A 20,893-nucleotide genomic window follows, 5' to 3' on the forward strand; every position below is an offset into this window, starting at 1 on the left:
GCCGAATATAATACAAGGAATCACCAAGATTTAAAGAGAAAAAAACCTGAATAGTAGTTAAGTGCTGTGCCACAAACCTCCCAGCAGCGGGTTTTCCCACTGCTGGCAGGATCATCCGGTCCCGCTGAAGCCCATGGCAATTTGCATGGCTGCTGCTGGGAAACCGGCGGCAGGCAGAGTCGACTTCAGCAGAACCGGAAGACCCCGCCGCCAACCGAATGGTCAGAAAGTTCCACCCAGTATGTTTGCTGATGATGCAAAGCTAAGCTGGGAGGGAGGAGACAGAGAGGCTGTAAAGGGCGGTTAGCAAAAGGAGTGTAATGTGGGGCAAGTGTGAAGTTATCAACTTTGGCAGGAAGAATGGAAGAAACAATATTTTTTCAAAGGTGAGGTACACGTTGAAATTCAAGGGGACTTTACACAAATCACAAAGTTAACATACAGGTGCATTATGAAACTGCGAAGGCAAATGGCGTGATATTGTCAATCTGTGAGTAAGAAAGTCTTGCTGTAATTGTATAGGGCTTTGGTCAGATCACACTTGGGAGTGCTAAATGCAGTTTTCCCCTCTACTTCCATTATATTTAGCGGAGCATTACTTAAGCAATTTGCTAGTGCTCTTGGGGCAGGCTTAAACTAACTTGGAAGAGGCATGGTAACCTGGATGTTTCCTGGAAGGAGAAACATGGTGAATAAAATATTGGGAGAGACAGTACTGGAGTAAAAATTGATAACGATTAGATGGGGGTCAGACAAAGGGATTCCAAAAGATCGAGATTAGATTTATAGTGCATAAGTAAAAACATATAAAGCTTGATGACTCGGGTTGATGAGCTGCAGATGCAAATAGCCATTTAGGAATACAATGTTTTGGTGAAAATGGAGAGCCGACTCAAAAAGAGTCAGGACTAGATGTTCCTGGATACAAGGTTTTCAGGGATGGCACAGTGGTGAGCACTTCTACCTCACAGCTCCAGGGACCTGGGCTCGATTCCTGGCTTGGGTCACTGTCTGTGTGGAGTCTGCATGTTCTCCCCGTGTCTACGTGGGATTCCTCTGGGTGCTCCGGTTTCCTCCCACAGTCCAAAGACGTGTTGGTTAGGTGCACTGGCCGTGCTAAATTCTCCCTCAGTGTACCCGAACAGGCGCCGGAGTGTGGCAACTAGGAGATTTTCACAGTAACTTCATTGTGGTGTTAATGTAAGCCTACTTGTGACACTAATAAATAAACTTGAACAACCTGTAACTATCCTGTAATTCTGGCTGGAAATTGGAGAATTTGGGTTCAGCCATTTATTTGATGAGAAATTTCTTCACACAGAGGATTGAAAGCTCAGCTATTCAGTATAAACAAAACTGAGGTCAATACGTTTTTTGGATACTTAAGAGGATCAGGGGATACAGAGACTCTCCTCTGAAACTTGTTGAAACATTTTTCCTGCACCAAAGGAGCTCGTGTAAATGCAAGTCATTGTCTCGGAGTTACTCAAGACTGAGGTCACGATGCATCAATCATCTCACAGTTTTGGGTGAGGATGCATCTCCTTCAGCCCTTAAATCTCTGCACTCCTCCAATTCTGGCAATTGAGCAATTTTAATTGTGTCATCAACCTTCAGCTGTCCAAAGCTCTCGAATTCCCTCCCCAAACCTCTCCACCTCTCTCTCCCCTCTTTACCAAACTTCTGTTCACAAGCTCAGGTAATTTAATGTCAGTTAGTAAGCTCTCCATGGAGTGCAGTGGGACCTATTCACTACGTTAAAGGCACTTCTTTTTTTCCTCAAGTTATTGTTGTTCACAGCAGTAGAAGAATGGTGAATTATCAATGAGTCAGAGAGTCCTGACAGTGCAGAAGAAGGCCATTCGGTCCACCGAGCCTGCACCAACAACAATCCCACCCTAGGCCCTATCCCTGTAATGCTACGTAATTACCTTGCTAATCAACCTGATACTAATGGGCAATTTAGCATGGCCAATCCACCTAAATCGGACATCTTTGGACTGTAGGAGGAAACTGGCGCCTCCATTGGACAGTCACCAATGCCAGAATCGAGCCAGGGTCCCTGGCACTGTGGGGCAGCAGCGCTGTCCACTGGGCCACTTGCCACCCCATCTAGTCTGCCTGTACTCATGGAACTCATCAGAGAGGATTTCTTTGCCTTATTCATCCTTGCGTGTGTGACTGGCACGGCACTTAACAGACAGGCTTGAGGTATACAATTTACCCAGCACAAAAGTTGGGCTTTGGTTGTATAGTGGGAGCATGAATCCCAGCATTTCTCCCCTTAGCTTGAGGAACTTGAGCGAAGAGGGAGAATGTATTCCAGAGTGTTCCTGGTTCCTGCAGCATCTCCAGTCATGCCTGCTGTAAAGGTGCAAAAGTCTGTCAAAGTTAGGCTGGGGCTCGGCATCAACCAAGAAGCTGGAAACAGGATAGAAGCAAATTGAATTCTAAATTGTGTGTCATTTTCTGTCTCTGCAGGAACTAACCAAATAGAAACGCAAGAACCAAGAGCAGCCGTAGAGCCAGCAGAAAAGACACCGAAGTATGAAGCAGAGGAAGAAACCAGCCAAGATCTCGTCAATGGCAGCAGGGAAAGAGAATGTTGAAGCGGGAAACAGAGAGGTACAGAATGTAACCAGGGCGAGAGAGTATGTCAGGGACAGTGATTAGAAATCAGAGAGAGACTGTTACGGCAGGAGGGAGGTGTAATTTAAACAGAAAAGTGTTTTGATTTGTTTCCTTCTTTATAAGCGGTGACATATTTCCTAACCCCCCAGTTTTGGTGTGATCCAATTTTCTATTAATAACCCCACAGCAAGCTCGGGATAGGATGAAGTCAAAGTGTTAGAATCATAGAATCCCTACAGTGCAGAAGGAGGCCATTCGGCCCATCGAGCCTGCACCGACTCTGAAGGAGCATCTTACCCATAAACACACCCATTCCAGTAACTCCACACATTTACCATGGCACAAATCCACCTAAGCTGCACATCTTTGGACACTAAAGGCGGGTGGCATGGTGGCACAGTGGTTAGCACTTCTGTCTCTCAGTGCCAGGGATCCGGGTCACTGTCTGTGTGGAGTTTGCACGTTCTCCCCGTGTCTGTGTGGGCTTCCTCCGGGTGCTCTGGTTTCCTCCCACAGTCCAAAGATGTGCAGGTTAGGTAAATTGTCAGGGGGATCAGCAGGGTAAATGTGTGGGGTTACGGGAATAGGGCCTGGGTGGGATTCTGGTCGGTGCAGACTCGATGGGCCAAATGGCCTCCTTCTGTACTGTAGGGATTTTTTTGATTTTACGTCCTCGCTCGTCCCGAAACCTTAAAATCCCACCCAAGGTCAACGGACCTTTCTATTGTCCGCCCCTCACCCGTTCCGATTCCCATGGTAGACAGAGCAGTAAAATTCCAGCCTAAGGGGCAATTTAGCACGGACAGTCCACCAAACCCACACATCTTTGGACTGTGGGAGGAAACAGGAGCACCCGGAGGAAACCCACACAGACACGGGGAGAACGCGCAAACTCCACACCATCACCCAAGGCCGGAATCGAACCCGGGTCCCTGGTGCTTTGAGGCAGCAGTGCTAACCACTGTACCACTTGGTTAGTTTAATTGCATGCATTCAAATTGCAGGAGGAGGGGTCAGAATGCCCCCCTTACCTTCAGATGGTAAAGAGAGGGATGGGGAAATGAGGGGTTTATAGTTCAGAGAGTGCAGAGAAAACAAATATTGTTTCATGTGGTGTAAGAGAAATTTTCTAAGCTGTCCCCTGGGTGCCCTGTATATAGTTGACCTCACTCCACTATATACATAGACTGCGAAAGACAGTATATAGTTAAAGAATGAAAAGGAATTTATTTGCTAATGCATGCATCAGGAGGGAGACACAGTCAATGAGGGTTGACTGTCCTCTCTGAGCTAATATTGCAAGGTAAAATTATTATATTATTCTGAACATTTCAATATCCCACCCAGTCTCGTCAATCAGACTGGAGGGTCCAATCACAACATCGCACATTATTATCTTAGCCAATAACCTGTCAACAGGAATAGGAGACTATTAGTTTATTGCCCATGTAGGTTCCTTCCCCGCATCATTACCAGTGTCCAAGGCTGTAACCAACATCTGTAATTTTTAATTGGTGAAAGGAGTCACTCTTTTGCTGCAACCAAGGCCTCCTTTATCAGCTTGAGAGACTGCTCCAGCCTCGCTACCCATGGACAAATTTACTCCATTAAATACCAGGCCTATAATTAAACTTGCCGTTCGCGTATCCCGATTTCTATTAATTTCTATGAATAGGATTCTATTAATAGGTTTCTATTAATAGGATGGAGGGTTATAGGTAGGCCTAAAAGGTAGGATATGTTCGGCACAACTTGTGGGGCCGAAGGGCCTGTTTTGTGCTGTAGTTTTCTATGTTTCTATGAAACAGATAAGAGAAGCTGCTTTTCTGTACTCTGTTGTGTTAAAAGAATTCGGCCTGTCTGCCGCTGTTTCCCATCATGCTGCATTCAGAACAAAGTTGGCCAAGGCGCACAATACATATATTTTATATATATATATAATAAGGCACTTTATAATTACCTTAACTAGTCTACTTATTATAGTAAAACTAAAATAAAGGGCCTCATACTAAGAATTCTATCCTACCCCCATCCTGTGGGTTCCAGAATCAAAGACCAATGAGGAATTCTTTCACGGAGGTTAGTGGGTCCAAAGATGTGTGGGTTAGGTTGATTGGCCATGCTAAATTGTCCCATGGTGTCAGGGGGATTAACAGGGTAAATATGTGGGGTTATGGGAATAGAGCCTGGGTGGGTTCAATGGGCCGAATGGCTTCCTTCTGCACTGTAGGGTATCTATGATTCTATGAAAACTGATGCTGGAAATTCATTTTTCCGGTGAGATAGATGAGTGAGTGATGGTACAGAATTTCCAGCAGAAACAGTGTAGGTGGGGCCGGGCGTTCAGTCTGGGCAGAGCTGCTTGTCTGTGAGGCTGCTGCTTAGGTGATAAACAGCAGACAGAGCTTTTCAGTTCCACAAGGCCCACGTCGCGTAACTCCCACCTCTCCACCATCTTCGCCAAAGGATCTGTATCCAGGGTCTGCAATTCAGCTTGGTTTTCAGGACTGCCATTATGGTTCAAAAGGAATGTTTGAGAGGCCATTCATTGTCCTCATAGATACTCCATGTCATAGAACCATAGAACCATGTCCGCTGACAAGCCTGGGGTTATCAAAAGGCCCTCGATATAGTTCCCTTTGAAGCTGGGATGTACAGTCTCCAGGCGATTGTCCATAGCTCCTTTGAGGTGTGAGATTACCCAAACTGTCCAGATTGAACGCCCAGCCCCACCTACACTGGGTTAATCAGCAGACACAATATCAGCCAGTTCAAGGATCTTTGTTCAGATTTTTAAACTCTAGAAATAGCCTTGTTAATATCTATATATATTTTATACAGTGAAGTCTCTGTCCCTCACAATGACAAAGGTTGGGAAATAAGCAAGGAACGTGAAAAATGGGAGGGGACAAGTGCTGAGAAATGCAGAAAGAATGTCCCAATGATTTCTCTCTCCTTCCTTATGGTTTGGCCTTCATTCCTCTGCTCCCATCAACACACGGATGAAATGAGGAAACCAGTGCGTTAAGTGGCCTCCGCCCTGTAATATGTCCTCATGTGCTATTGCATCGGGCTTTCAAACCAGCCGTGGTTTTATATAAATAGTTACCACTCCGATACCTTCATCGCTCACCTATTTTAAGGCAATGGACATGTGCTTTGTACAAAGCAAGGAAATCTCAGGCTCTGTCACCTCCCTGTGATGAGCTAGTGATCTCAGTGGTAAAGTAGTGATGACCCAGGGGTTAACTGGAGGAGGGTGGTGTCAGCCAGATCTCAAAGTTTGCAGAGGCTTCACATTTGGAATTGTTGTGAACTGGGAGGAGGATAGGGTAGACTTCAAGAGGAGGCAAGACTGGTTGGTGGAATGGGCAGGCAGGTGGCAGATGGCATTTAATGCAGAGAAGTGTGAAGTGATCCACTTTGGAAGGGATAACAGAGAGAGAGAGAAACAATATAGAGTAAAGTTGTGAAAGGGGTGCAGGAGCAGAGGAACCTGGGGATCTGTGCACACAAGAATTCATAGAATCACAGAATCCCTACAGTGCAGAAGGAGACCATTCAGCCCATCGTGCCTGCACCGAAAGCAATCCCACCCAGGGCCTTACCCAGTTAACCCCACATCTTTACCCATAGTCCCCCTGACACTAAGGGTCAATTTAGCATGGCCAATCCACCTAACCCGCACATCTTTGGACTGTGAAAGGAAACTGGAGCACCCGGAAGAAACCCCCGCAGACATGGGGAGAACGTGCAGACTCCGCATAGACAGTGACCCAAGCCAGGAATCGAACCCGAGTCACTGGCGCTGTGAGGCAGCAGTGCTAACCACTTTTCATCGTGCCGCCCAGGTGGAGGACAAGTTGAGAGAGCAATGAGTAAGGCAAACACACAGAATCCTGAACTTTATAAACACATAGGGCTGGATTACCATTCCGAGGGTTAAGTATGAAAATTTCTTGACTTGTTAAACTCATCTCGGTAAAATGTGCCCCAAATGCCCAGTCCACCCAATTGTAGGGCATGCAGAGGCACCGTATGGAGGTGTGGTGGGTGCCTATGCGAGCTGGTTAGAAGGCTGCCTCCGTTCTCTGACACTCAGCTCCCAGTTGTTTCAGAAGCTCTTAGCTTTTGATAATTAAAATACATTCAAAGAAAGCATTTTTTTTTTCAAAATGCCCCAAGATGAAAATTAAACGATTATTCTTCCCCTGGCCCCTCACCCTCCGTGCCAACTCATGATTCCCAGCTCCCTCCCTAATGGCACATCTTACCCGCAATGCCATCTCCATAGCTACTTAATCTCCTTGCACAAAGCTCAGGCACGAAACAGAGATCAAAGGAATTAAACATTGAACAAGATAATATGCTCTCACCCTTACACATTTGATCATGACAAACTTTCCATTCATAAAACCTATTCAAAGGTCTCAACAAGTGGTTCATCTCATGTAAAAGAACTTGTATTCAGGTCCCACATCAAAAACTATTGTAATATCCTCTTTAAACTGAGGTGACAGAGATAGGGAGGGTTGTAGTGACTGAGGGAGGTGATAGAGATAGGGAGGGTTGTAGTGACTGAGGGAGGTGATAGAGATAGGGAGAGTTGTAGTGACTGAGGGAGGTGACAGAGATAGGGAGAATTGTAGTGACTGGAGGAGGTGATAGTGATAGGAAGAGTTGTAGGGGTTGGAGGAGGTTACAGAGATGGGGAGGGTTGTAGGGGTTGGAGGAGGTTACAGAGATGGGGAGGGTTGTTGAGGCTGGAGGAGGTTACAGAGATAGCGAGGGGTGTAGGGGCTGGAAGAGGTTACAGTGATAGGAAGGGTTGTTGAGGCTGGAGGAGGTTACAGAGATAAGGAGAATTGTCGGGTGTGAAACTGGGGGGCTGTTTTGCCACAGGAGTCAGCCAGCAGAGGGCACAAGGATGGAAAAGTAGAATCATGGAGCAGCGAGTGCAGGAGGCGAACATTCGAGCCAACAAGTCTGTACAGAACAATCCAGTCTTTTCTCATATCCCTACAATCTTCTCCCCTTCACAGAATTTATCCAATTCCCTCTTAAAGGGCATAACTGAATCTGAATTCTGTTTAAAGCAGTGACTAAAGGCTGGATTTCAGCATTTCAACACACTGCAATCTGTAATAAATGTGTTTCAGGGACATCAGCTAACCACCTCATTGGCAAGGTTAAGATTTAAGGCCAAACAATGAGGGGAACTACTTTAGATCTTTTACAAATCAGAACATTGAAATAAATGCATTTTCACTCCAAAACATCAGATCCCACTTGTTAACTTGTCTCTCCTGTTTACAGAGTGAACCGCCTGCCAAAAGGCAGAGGGAAACAGCAGGCACTTCCAGTCAGATAAGTGAGTCTTGTTTCAAACCAATTTATGCGGAAAAGCTCAAGTTATTTTCAATAAGCAAAGTGCGGGGGACTGAGAGTGGGGAAGTGGGGGGTGTTAGACTTCACTCCTCAGGGAGCTCGCGTCAAAATCCAGCACAGGACAGAGGCGATGAGGAGCTCCCATCTCTTTGGGTAGGTGTCGGGTTACTGTGAAAGTGCAATCTAGCTGTGAAGCTAAGGGAGTTTCCGATGTGAAAAGGCTTCCCTCCAGCCCACTGACGCTCCTTCACCTCATGGCAAAGCTAGCTACTATGTGAGGTCTTTTCCTTGCCTGACCTGCAGATCAGTCTACTTGTTTGTCACCTTAAAACAGTGACTTTTGGTACTTACCTTTTGCTTGGGCTTATAATGAGATGAAGGGCAGCGCTCCGAAAGCTCGTGCTACCAAATAAACCTGTTGGACTTTAACCTGGTGTTGTGAGACTTCTTACTGTGCCCACCCCAGTCCAATGCTGGCATCTCCACATCGCTTATAATGAGGGCACAGAAACAGAGAATATAGAAATACTCAGCAGGTCTGGTTGAATCTGTGGCGAGGGAAGCAGAGCTAATGGCGAGGGGAGGGGGGGGGGATTTTCTTCCCCCCCACCCCATGGTGTGTTTCACAGTGGCGGAGGCAGCCTGCCATTAGCCGGTGGTGGGATGGTCTGGTCCCACTGCTGTCAATGGGGTTTTCCGTGTTCACATTCCCTGTTGCCGGGAAACCCGGGGTGGGTGTTCACAATCGGCGGGACTGAAAACTTCCAGGCATTTTGTGACCCTTACTGCTGGAGGAGCAGAAAATGCCACCGAAGGCCCCCCGCCCCCCCCCCCCCCCCCCCCGTGCCGTCCCCCCACCCCCCGCCATGCGGTCCTTGGCAGCATGGCTGGCAAGCAACACAAATGGCCATCGGCTTCAGCAGGAACGGGCGATCTCAGCGCCACCAGTAAACCCAGTGCGGGTGGAAATACTGGCCAATCTTCCAGGTCAGAACCCTGAGGAATAGGCACTGACTGCAAATGTTAACTCTGTTTTTATGTACAGGGCTTGTACAGGATGGCAGTGTTAAACTTCACTTGAGATTCCTCCTGCTGCACTTACCGAGATACCAGTTTCCGAGCTAACGGGAGAGGCCTGAGAGTCAGCCGCAGAATCTCGAGTTATTTATTGTTAATCAGGGATAACAGTGTGTTGTGTGATAGCCCAGACCACCGCGCTAACCCGTGCTCTTTAAAATCGTTCCTGAACAGATCCCAAACACAAGAAGGTGAAGGTGTCCAGTGTGAAAATTGCTCGATGGAAACCACTACCCCAGAGTACCAGAGACTACATCGCTGCAGCAGTCGACATCGCTGTGTAGTATGTACCCATCCGTTACCAGTGTGTTCAATTGACTGGGGGACTCTTGGTGCTTAACGCAGACGATAGCAGAGCTGGGCTTACCGATCAGCCTGGGGCTCTTTTTTCCGCAAAAGATTACGGTGGGGATGGCGACCTGATCGAGGTCTTTAAAATTCTGAAAGCATTTGCTGGAGTAGATGGAGTGAAGGTGTTTTCACGTTCCGGGAAGGACCAGAACTCAGTGTCATCACACAGGGTAGTCACTAAAAAATCCACTGGGGAATTCAGGAGCAAGTTATTTACCCAGAGAGTGGCGAGGATGTGAAATTCACTCCCACAGGGAGTGGCTGAGGTGTACAGTGTGGATGTATTTAAAGGGACGATGGATAAGCAGCCGAGGGAGGAAGGAATAGAAGATGTTGGTGGGTGAGAGGATGGGGAAGGGCGTGGGGGGAACTGGGAGGAGGTTGGTGTGGAGCACAGGCCAGTTGGGTCACATGGTTTGTTACTGCGCTGTCTACTTGATGTAATGCAACACTTCCCTCTTCAGACATTTGGCGGGAATTTCCAGCCGTATTTGCCCCAGAACCGGAAAATCCCACCCCCCTGCCCGCTACGATTCCCACAGCAGGCCGGGCGGGAAAATTCCGTTCCCGTCAACGTGAAGCACTCCCAGGTGAGGCAGAGCTGGAAGCAAAGTAAAGATGCCTCTGTACCTGCCTCACCACACAATAGCAATCATGCTAAAGTGTGTCCTAAATGCAAAGTACAGCTCTCCCTCCCTCCACTGCCCCAACATACAATCCCAGGTCGAGGGTACAGTGATGTTAGTGGACCGGAACCGAGTGGCAGTTTGAGAATTGATGTTCGGGTTTAGGAAGCTTTGATAATAAATGGAAAGTGGCCAGCCAAAGTGGTGACCATGAAGGCTTTCACAGAGTCCTAACAAACAGAAGGAGGCCGTTCAGCCTGTTCTGGCACCCTGAAGGAGTAATTCACCCAGTGCCATTCCCCTGCATTCTCTCCATCACGCTGCACATTTTTCCTTTTCAGCTAATGATCCAATTCCCTTCTGCATGCCTGGATTGAATCTGCCTCTACCACACTCTCAGGCAGCGCATTCCAGATCCGAACCACTCTCTGCATGAACAGGATTTTCCTCATTTCAATCTGTCCCTCTGGTCCTCAATCCTTACACCAATGGGAACAGTTTCTCCCCTGTCCACTGTACCCAGATTCCCCATGATTTTGAATATCTCTACCAAATCTCCTCTCAACCTTACCCCCCCCCCAAGGAGAATAGTTGAAATTTCTTCAATTTTTCTTTGTAACTCATCCTCATCCCAGCCCCAATTCTCGTGAATCTTTTCTACGCTCTCTCTCATGCCTTCACATCCTTCCTTAAGTGTGATGCTCAGAACTGGACAGAGTACTCCAGTTGAGGCCAAACTAGTGTTTTATCAAAGTTTAACAACTTCCTTGATTTGATGTATTATTGTCACATGTATGAGTTCATATACAGTGAAAAGTATTGTTTCTTGCGTGCAATACGGACAAAGCATACCGTTCATAGAGAAGGAAAAAGGGTGCTGAACGTAGTGTTACAGTGATAGCTAGGGTGTAGAGAAAGATCAAGTTAATGCAAGGTAGGTCCATTCAAAAGTCTGATAGCAGCAGGGAAGAAGCTGTTCTTGAGCTGGTTGGTACATGTCCTAGTCAGTTGGTACATGTCCTCTATGTCCTATAAATAAAGTCCACAAAGCTCTTAACTTTATCAACTGTTCTCTCCCCTCTCTGCCTGGCTAATTTATGCACGTATAATCCCAGATTTCTCCGCTCCTGCACCCCCTTTAGAATTTCACCTTTTTAGTATTGCTCCACATTTGTTCTACCAAAACAAATCATTTCATACTTCTCTGCATCAGGTTTCATCTGCTACTTGTCTGCCCATTGCACCAACCTTTCGAAGTTCCTCACTACCCTCCTTTCCAAGTTTTATATTGTCTTTTAAATTGCTCCTTGTGTACCAAGGTCTGTATCTTGAATAAATATCAGGAAGAGCAAAGGCCCCAACGCCAAGCCCTGGGGAATTCCACTACAAATGTTCCTCCAGTTCAAAAAATATCCATTGACCATTGCTCACTGTGTCCTGGCACTAAGCTAGGATTTTGTAGTTACGTTGCTGCTATCGCTTTTATTCCAACAGCTCTAAGTCTGTTGTACGGCATTGTATCAAATGCCTTTTGGAACCACATCAACACCATCTCATCGACCCCCCTCTGTTACCGCATCAAAGATTTCAAGCAAGTTTGCCCTTAACAGATCCGTGTTGGCTTTTCTTAATGAACCCACGTGTGCCAGAGAGACTGTTAATTTTGTTTTGAAGCTTCCCTCCACTGAGGTTAAATGAAATAGCCTGTAATTAGTGGGCTTATCGTTGAACCTTTTTTGAACAGGGATGTAACAATTGCAATTCTTCAGTCCTGGCACCACCCCTGAGCAGAAAGAAGACAGGAAAATGATGGCCAGTGCCTCTACAATTCCCACTCTCACTTCCCTCAGGGTGCGTGGAAGCACCCCACGCAGTCCTCGTGCTTTCTCATTTTTTAAATAGGGGCAACCTATGCAGTATCTTGTTTTTTTATCAGTAACTCACCTGAGTCACCTTTGTTTTCACCATGACCCGGGCAGCATCATTCTCCTTGGTACAGACCGTTACAAATTACTCTTTTGGCACCTCAGCCATACGCCCTGCCTCCATGTGTTGGAGTAACTCGAGAGAAAGTTTCCAGCGACGGTCAATAACTGGAAGACGCAGATTTCAGGGTTTAAAAAAAGAACAGAAGTAACATGAGTGAAAAAATATGGGGCGAGATTCTCCGGACTCCAGTCCCGTGTTTCCCGCCAGCAGGAGGAGGCACCAGCAGCGGGATTCTCTGGTCCCGCCGCTGTCAATGGAATTCCTGTTGACGTCACCCCACGCGTGGGGGAAATCTGCCTCGGGACTGGAGAATCCCGCCAGCGTGGATGGCTGGAGATTATGGCCATGATCTGGAAGGTCTGTCTGACAGAAAAGTGGAAGCCAATCCAATAATAACTTTCAAAAGAGGAATCGGATCGATACTCCCTAGGGAGGAGTGGAACTAATTGGAAAGCACCTTCAAAGGGCATGTGCAAACACAACAGGTTGATCAACCTCCTCCTGCCACTTTCTTTATCCTTTCAGGGGAATGTGGGCATCACCGGCTGGAGCAGCATTTCTAGCCCATCTATAATTGCCCTTAAACTGAGTGGCTCACTCAGTCATTTCAGAGGGCAGTTAAGAGTCAACCACATTGCTGTGGTTCTGGAGTCACATGTAGGCCAGACCAGGTAAGGATGGCAGATTTCCTTCCCGAAAGGACATTAGTGAACCAGATGGGTTTTTCCAACAATCGACAATGGTTTCATGATCGCCATTGCTGAGACCTTATATCCCAGATTCATTGATTGAATTTAAATCCCACCAGCTGCCATGGTGGGATTCGAACCTGTTTCCCCCTGTTTCCTCCCTGGGCCTCAGAGTTATAGTCCAGCGATATTATCAGTGCACCATTACGCTGCATCATTCTATAATTGTGTGAGACGATTAGATTATTGTAAAAACACATCTGATTCACTAATATAAAAGCAAATTACTGCGGAAGCTGGAATCTGAAACAAGAACAGAACATTCTGGAAAATCTCAGCAGGTCTGACAGTATCTGTGGAGAGAGAACAGAGGCAATGTTTCAAGTCTGGCATACAGACTCAATAAGAAGTTTAACAACACCAGGTTAAAGTCCAACAGGTTTATTTGGTAGCAAAAGCCACACAAGCTTTCGAGGCTCTGAGCCCCTTCTTCAGGTGAGTGGGAATTCTGTTCACAAACAGAACTTATAAGACACAGACTCAATTTACATGAATAATGGTTGGAATGCGAATACTTACAACTAATCCAGTCTTTAAGAAACAAAACAATGGGAGTGGAGAGAGCATCAAGACAGGCTAAAAAGATGTGTATTGTCTCCAGACAAGACAGCCAGTGAAACTCTGCAGGTCCACGCAACTGTGGGAGTTACAAATAGTGTGACATAAATTCTGATTCTAGGATCGCATGATAAAGACTCAGGAGGAAAAAAGCAGAAATATTTATGTGAAATAGTGTGACATAAACCCAATATCCCGGTTGAGGCCGTCCTTGTGTGTGCGGAACCTGGCTATCAGTTTCTGCTCCGCGACTCTGCGCTGTCGTGTGTCGCGAAGGCCGCCTTGGAGAACGCTTACCCGAATATCAGAGGCCGAATGCCCGTGACCGCTGAAGTGCTCCCCAACAGGAAGAGAACAGTCTTGCCTGGTGATTGTCGAGCGGTGTTCATTCATCCGTTGTCGCAGCGTCTGCATAGTTTCCCCAATGTACCATGCCTCGGGACATCCTTTCTTGCAGCGTATCAGGTAGACAACGTTGGCCGAGTTGCAAGAGTATGTACCGTGTACCTGGTGGATGGTGTTCTCACGTGAGATGATGGCATCTGTGTCGATGATCCGGCACGTCTTGCAGAGGTTGCTGTGGCAGGGTTGTGTGGTGTCTTGGTCACTGTTCTCCTGAAGGCTGGGTAGTTTGCTGCGGACAATGGTCTGTTTGAGGTTGTGCGGTTGTTTGAAGGCAAGAAGTGGGGGTGTGGGGATGGCCTTGGCGAGATGTTCGTCTTCATCAATGACATGTTGAAGGCTCCGGAGGAGATGCCGTAGCTTCTCCGCTCCGGGGAAGTACTGGACAACGAAGGGTACTCTGTCCACTGTGTCCCGTGTTTGTCTTCTGAGGAGGTCGGTGCGGTTTTTCGCTGTGGCGCGTTGGAACTGTTGATCAATGAGTCTAGCGCCATATCCTGTTCTTATGAGGGCATCTTTCAGCGTCTGGAGGTGTCTGTTGCGATCCTCCTCATCCGAGCAGATCCTGTGTATACGGAGGGCTTGTCCGTAGGGGATGGCTTCTTTAACGTGTTTCGGGTGGAAGCTGGAGAAGTGGAGCATCGTGAGGTTATCCGTGGGCTTGCGGTACAGTGAGGTGCTGAGGTGACCGTCCTTAATGGAGATGCGCGTGTCCAAGAATGCAACCGATTCCGGAGAGTAGTCTATGGTGAGCCTGATGGTGGGATGGAACTTGTTGATGTCATCATAGAGTTGTTTCAGTGATTGTTCACCATGAGTCCAAAGGAAGAAAATGTCATCGATGTATCTAGTGTATAGCACCGGTTGAAGGTCCCGTGCGGTGAAGAAGTCTTGTTCGAACCTGTGCATGAAGATGTTGGCATATTGAGGTGCAAATTTGGTCCCCATGGCTGTTCCGTGTGTCTGGATGAAGAACTGGTTGTTGAAGGTGAAGATATTGTGGTCCAGGATGAAGCGGATGAGATGTAAAATTGCATCTGGAAACTGGCAGTTGTTGGCGCTGAGCACTGTCTCCACATCATACAGACTCAAAGCATTAGCTCTGTTTTCTCTCCACAGATGCTGTCAGACCTGCTGAGATTTTCCAGCATTTTCTGTTTTTGTTGCTGATTCACTAATGTCTCTTTTCAGAGGGGAATCTGCTGTTCTTACTGGGCCTATTGGTGACTGGGTCATTCTTCCTTGCCTGCTGAAATGGGCAAGGAATCACTTGGTTCTCAAATCATCGCATCCGAGGGCTATGATCAGACGAGGTGGTGAGATTTCAGAGGGGATGGGGGAGAGTGTGGTGGGGTGATATTGAGTCCAGCTTTTTATAAAAATAGATGGGAACTGATATCGGACATTTTAATCAAAAACAATTAAATTGGGCAAAGTGTGAAGGGAGCTTTAGGCTGGCGTGGGTGTGTTTGCTGCTGACAGCATTCCAAGCATAACAAGTGTCAGGGCTGCCACAAGAGTATTTGCCACAGGCAAATGTTCAGCCCGAGTGCCCTCCCCACACCCACTCCCGGCCGTCTAACCACCACCCCCTCCCCCCCTTATAACCATGGAGCCATAGAAAAGCTACGGCACGGAATGAGGCCATTCAGCCCATCATGTCCGCACTGGCCCAAGCAGAAAGAATAAAAATACACGAGCTGCCCATTCGAATGCCACCTTCCAGCACCCAGACCATAGCCTTGCCTCCATATTGGGAACGCGAAGTCCCTGCTGTGTGAATACACACAAACACTGCGCTGTGTATTAAAGCCATTGATAGAAGCATTGCAAGAATATTCGCACTTAACCTTAAAAACAAATTACTAATGTAATCAGAAGGGACAGGATCACAACCCCCCCAACTCAGGCCCATCCCAACCCCCCCACTCAGGCCCATCTCAACCCCCCCACTCAGGCCCATCCCAACCCCCCCACTCAGGCCCATCCCAATCCCCCCACTCAGGCCCATCCCAATCCCCCCACTCAGGCCCATCGCAATCCCCCCACTCAGGCCCATCGCAATCCCCCCACTCAGGCCCATCCCAACCCCCCCACTCAGGCCCATCCCAACCCCCCCACTCAGGCCCATCACAACCCCCCCACTCAGGCCCATCACAACCCCCCCACTCAGGCCCATCCCAACCCCCCCACTCAGGCCCATCACAACCCCCCCACTCAGGCCCATCCCAACCCCCCCCACTCAGACCCATCGCAATCCCCCCACTCAGGCCCATCACAACCCCCCCCACTCAGGCCCATCACAACCCCCCCCACTCAGGCCCATCACAACCCCCCCCACTCAGGCCCATCACAACCCCCCCACTCAGGCCCATCCCAATCTGCCCACTCAGGCCCATCCCAATCCCCCCACTCAGGCCTATCGCAGTCGGATCAGAAGTAACTGCTCACTCACACCCAATCCCTCAATGAAATTGAAATCCCAACAATCCCATTACAATCTGCCATAATCCCAGTCAATTGGAGTATCCTGGCATTTATTTTGGTTTAAGGAGGTTTGATTGGGTGGCGCTGTGCAGGATGTGACATCACTGCGTGCCTCATGATGATGGGAGCTGGAGTTTCTCTTCTCTGGGTTGCTGATGGCAAATTATGGGATTGATTCATTTAAAATGCCCGGTTTAAGTTCCCATCTTTTATTTTAAAAAATGGACCCCGGAACCCCTCCATTACCCCAAATCTTGCCACCTAGGCTAGCGCCTAGTTTGTCACAGATGCCTGGGAAGTGTCGATTTGCGAGCATTAATGCAAAATGGTGTTGAGGAGCAGAAGCATTAAGGTTTACCTTAATAGATACATAGATAAAGGCACAATCCTGCAGATGCTGGAATCTGAAACAGAAAATGCTGGAAAATCTCAACAGGTCTGGTAGCACCTGTGGAGAGAGAATAGAGCCAACGTTTTGAGTCTGGATGACCCTTCATCACAACTGACCCATGAGTTTCTCCAGCATTTTCTGTTTTTCTACCAACACTTAAGTCACTTGAAATGACATCAGAGAAAGCCATATGATAAACACACAAAGCAGCTGGGTTCATTTCCAAGGGAACAGAATTGTAAAGCAGAAAAGCCACTTGTGAGTTACTGTCAGCCATTCTGGTCTCCATAATGTCAAAAGAGGAAGCACTGGGCCTGAGAGAATTTACCAATCCAGCAATACTGAACAAGCTGGATAGAGAAGTTTAAAATGATGCAAGGCTTTGATAGAACAGATCTGCTCGTGGAAACCACAACTAGGGCCCATCAAATCTAGAGGGTCAGTAATTTATCACATGGGGAATTTGGAAATTCTCCGGGGAATGGTGAGAATGTGGAACTGGCTACCACAGGGAGTGGCTGAGGTGAATAGCATAGGTGCTTTTAAAGTGAAGCTGGATAAACACAAGGGAGAGGGGGGACCGAGTGTGGGGCAACAAAGTTTGCGGATGACACAAAGATGAGTGGGAAAGCAAATTGCGTGGGGGACACAGAGAGTCTGCAGAGAGATTTGGATAGGCTAAGTGAGTGGGCAAAGATCTGGCAGATGGAGTATAACGTTGGTGTGAGGTTATCCACTTTGGCAGGAATAATAGTAAAATGGACTATTATTTAAACGGTGAAAAATTACAACATGCTACTGTGCAGAGGGACCTGGGGGTCCTTGTGCATGAATCACAAAAACTCAGTTTGCAGGTGCAGCAGGTGATCAAGAAGGCAAATGGAATGTTGGCCTTTATCGCAAAGGGGATGGAATATAAAAGCAGGGAGGTCTTGCTGCAACTGTACAAGGTACTGGTGAGGCCGCACCTAGTGTACTGTGTACAATTTTGGTCCCCTTATTTAAGAAAGGATATATTAGCTTTGGAGGGGGTACAGAGAAGGTTCACCAGGTTGATTCCGGAGATGAAGGGGTTAGCTTATGAGGAGAGATTGAGTAGACTAGGCCTGTACTCATTGGAGTTTAGAAGGTTGAGGGGAGATCTTATAGAGACATATAAGATAATGAAGGGGCTGGACATGGTAGAAGCAGTGAGGTTATTTCCACTTACAATGGAAACAATAACTAGGGGGCATAACCTCAAAATACGGGGGAGTCAATTTAGAATAGAGTTGAGGAGGAACTTCTTCTCCCAGAGGGTGGTGAATCTTTGGAATTCTCTGCCCAATGAAGCAGTAGGGGCTACCTCGTTAAATGTGTTTAAGTCACAGATAGATAGATTTTTAACCATTAAGGGAATTAAGGGTTATGGGGAGCGGGCGGGTAAGTGGAACTGAACCCACTATCAGATCAGCCATGATCTTATTGAATGGTGGAGCAAGCTTGAGGGGCTAGATGGCCTACTCCTGCTCCTATTATGTTCTTAAAAGAAGAGAAGATGTTGATGAGGTGAGTTGGAGAGGGGGGAGGGAGGAGGCAGAAACAGAGCAGATGGGCTGAGTGGCCTGTTTCTGTGTGGTAAATTCCTTGTAACCCCTTGCAACACTCACCAGTATGCGTACAACCCTCTGTGGCAAAGGCACACTGAGAAATGTTAGTGTCATTGCAACTGTCTGTGTACCAGCATACACCAGTCCTGCAGTGTGATCCAATTTCTCCGTGGATAAGACTCATTGGTGGTCCATCCAGACAAGGTCAACCTTCTGACGTGTGACTTTTATTCAGAAAACGAGTCCAGCGTCCCTTTCCTAACTAACTTTTGGCTGAGGCAACTGGTGAGGCCAATGCCATTACCAGTTGTGAAGGGCTGAGGAAGTGATTTCTCCAGTGATACCTGCCTCCCCAAACATTTCTGCCTTCTACCCGCAGCCTCCTGCCACTGAGCCACCAGTGGTAACAGGTCGGCTCATGTGGAACGGTGGCTGGGTAACGTCAGACCCTGCACTCAGTGCTTGGGGGAGCTCATTCTGTTCGAGCTGCTGACGACCCCATTCCTTACAGTGGAGCAGTCAGTATTCCAAACACTGCTTTGCTCTTTTCTCTTTCTCTCTCTCTCTCTGCTGAATAGAGGAAGTTTTTAACCATGTGCTTTGATTACCCACAGCAATTCTTTGCCACAGAAGGGTTTCAAGAAGGAAGACAGCCAGGAGCATCTGAGCCATTTGAGACAAAGGTAATTGGGGCGCTGTGAAGCTTGTGTGTGCAGTGTACAGGTATGTGAGGTTTATAACATGAAAAGCTAGTCTTGCAGCAGCAATACTTTTCAAGATGTGAGAGCCACAGAAGGTATTGAGTAAGAGTTGCACCATTTTAAAGACTATTTCAAAATCCATTGGTAATGATTGAGCAAGAGCTCTAGTCCAAAGCCCAGTGCTATTCAGCTGGAAGTATTAATCTGCTGTGAGGAGACACCCAACTTCTTGCTCTCAATGTCACTGAGTGTCAGCCTTTGGCTTAGTTCAAAACTGGGGGGTTGAGGGTTCAAGGAAAGATTTCACCACCAAGCCCAGGCTAACCATTCGGTGCAGTGCTGAGGGAGTGCCGCACTGTCAGAGGGTTAGTACTGAGGGAGTGCTGCACTGTCAGAGGGTCAGTGCTGAGGGAGTGCCGCACTGTCATAGGGTCAGTACTGAGGGAGTGCTGCACTGTCAGAGGGTCAGTGCTGAGGGAGTGCTGCACTGTCATAGGGTCAGTACTGAGGGAGTGCTGCACTGTCAGAGGGTCAGTGCTGAGGGAGTGCTGCACTGTCATAGGGTCAGTACTGAGGGAGTGCTGCACTGTCAGAGGGTCAGTACTGAGGGAGTGCTGCACTGTCAGAGGGTCAGTACTGAGGGAGTGCTGCACTGTCAGAGGGTCAGTACTGAGGGAGTGCCGCACTGTCAGAGGGTCAGTACTGAGGGAGTGCCGCACTGTCAGAGGGTCAGTACTGAGGGAGTGCTGCACTGTCAGAGGGTCAGTGCTGAGGGAGTGCCGCACTGTCAGAGGGTCAGTACTGAGGGAGTGCCGCACTGTCAGAGGGTCAGTACTGAGGGAGTGCTGCACTGTAACAAAGAACAAAGAAAATTACAGCACAGGAACAGGCCCTTCGGCCTTCCAAGCCTGCACCGACCATGCTGCCTGACTGAACTAAAACCCCCTACCCTTCCGGGGACCATATCCCCCTATTCCCACCCTATTCATGTATTTGTCCAGATGCCCCTTAAAAGTCATTATCGTAGCTGCTTCTACTACTTCCCCCGGCAGCGAGTTCCAGGCACCCACCACCCTCTGTGTAAACAACTTAAGTTTTTAAACTTTTTTTTTACACTGTCAGACAGTCAGTACTGAGGGAGGGTCAGGAGGAGGCCATTTAGCCTATTGAGCCTGTTACACAGGAACAGGAGGAGGCCATTCAGTCCCTTCTCCAGCCTGTTACACAGGAACAGGAGGAGGCCATTCAGTCCCTTCTCCAGCCTGTTACACAGGAACAGGAGGAGGCCATTCAGCCCCTTCTCCAGCCTGTTACACAGCAACAGGAGGAGGCCCCATTCAGCCCCTTCTCCAGCCTGTTACACAGGAACAGGAGGAGGCCATTCAGTCCCTTCTCCAGTCTGTTACACAGGAACAGGAGGAGGCCATTCAGCCCCTTCTCCAGCCTGTTACACAGCAACAGGAGGAGGCCCCATTCAGCCCCTTCTCCAGCCTGTTACACAGGAACAGGAGGAGGCCATTCAGCCCCTTCTCCAACCTGTTACACAGGAACAGGAGGAGGCCATTCAGCCCTTTCTCCAGCCTGTTACACAGGAACAGGAGGAGGCCATTCAGCCCCTTCTCCAGCCTGTTACACAGGAACAGGAGGAGGCCATTCAGCCCCTTCTCCAGCCTGTTACACAGCAACAGGAGGAGGCCCCATTCAGCCCCTTCTCCAGCCTGTTACACAGGAACAGGAGGAGGCCATTCAGCCCCTTCTCCAGCCTATTACACAGCAACAGGAGGAGGCCCCATTCAGCCCCTTCTCCAGCCTGTTACACAGGAACAGGAGGAGGCCATTCAGCCCCTTCTCCAACCTGTTACACAGGAACAGGAGGAGGCCCCATTCAGCCCCTTCTCCAGCCTATTACAGAGGAACAGGAGGAGGCCATTCAGCCCCCTTGAGGCTGTGTTGC

At 48.1% G+C, this 20,893-nt stretch overlaps 1 protein-coding gene across 1 annotated transcript in view; it reads left to right on the top strand.

The window, feature by feature from the left end:
• The first annotated feature begins 2,468 nt into the window (after positions 1 to 2,468).
• The window catches only part of cenpq (centromere protein Q), a 35,562-nt gene continuing 17,137 nt past the window's right edge, over positions 2,469 to 20,893 (top strand). The window contains exons 1-4 of the mRNA XM_078207740.1: positions 2,469 to 2,625; positions 7,948 to 8,002; positions 9,271 to 9,379; positions 18,853 to 18,921. Coding sequence (XP_078063866.1) covers positions 2,548 to 2,625; positions 7,948 to 8,002; positions 9,271 to 9,379; positions 18,853 to 18,921 — 311 coding nt within the window. The 5' untranslated portion in view covers positions 2,469 to 2,547. The remainder of the gene's footprint in view (positions 2,626 to 7,947; positions 8,003 to 9,270; positions 9,380 to 18,852; positions 18,922 to 20,893) is intronic.

This window comes from Mustelus asterias, unplaced genomic scaffold (genome assembly GCF_964213995.1).
Source record: "Mustelus asterias unplaced genomic scaffold, sMusAst1.hap1.1 HAP1_SCAFFOLD_2668, whole genome shotgun sequence".
Classification (NCBI taxonomy): Eukaryota; Metazoa; Chordata; class Chondrichthyes; order Carcharhiniformes; family Triakidae; genus Mustelus; species Mustelus asterias.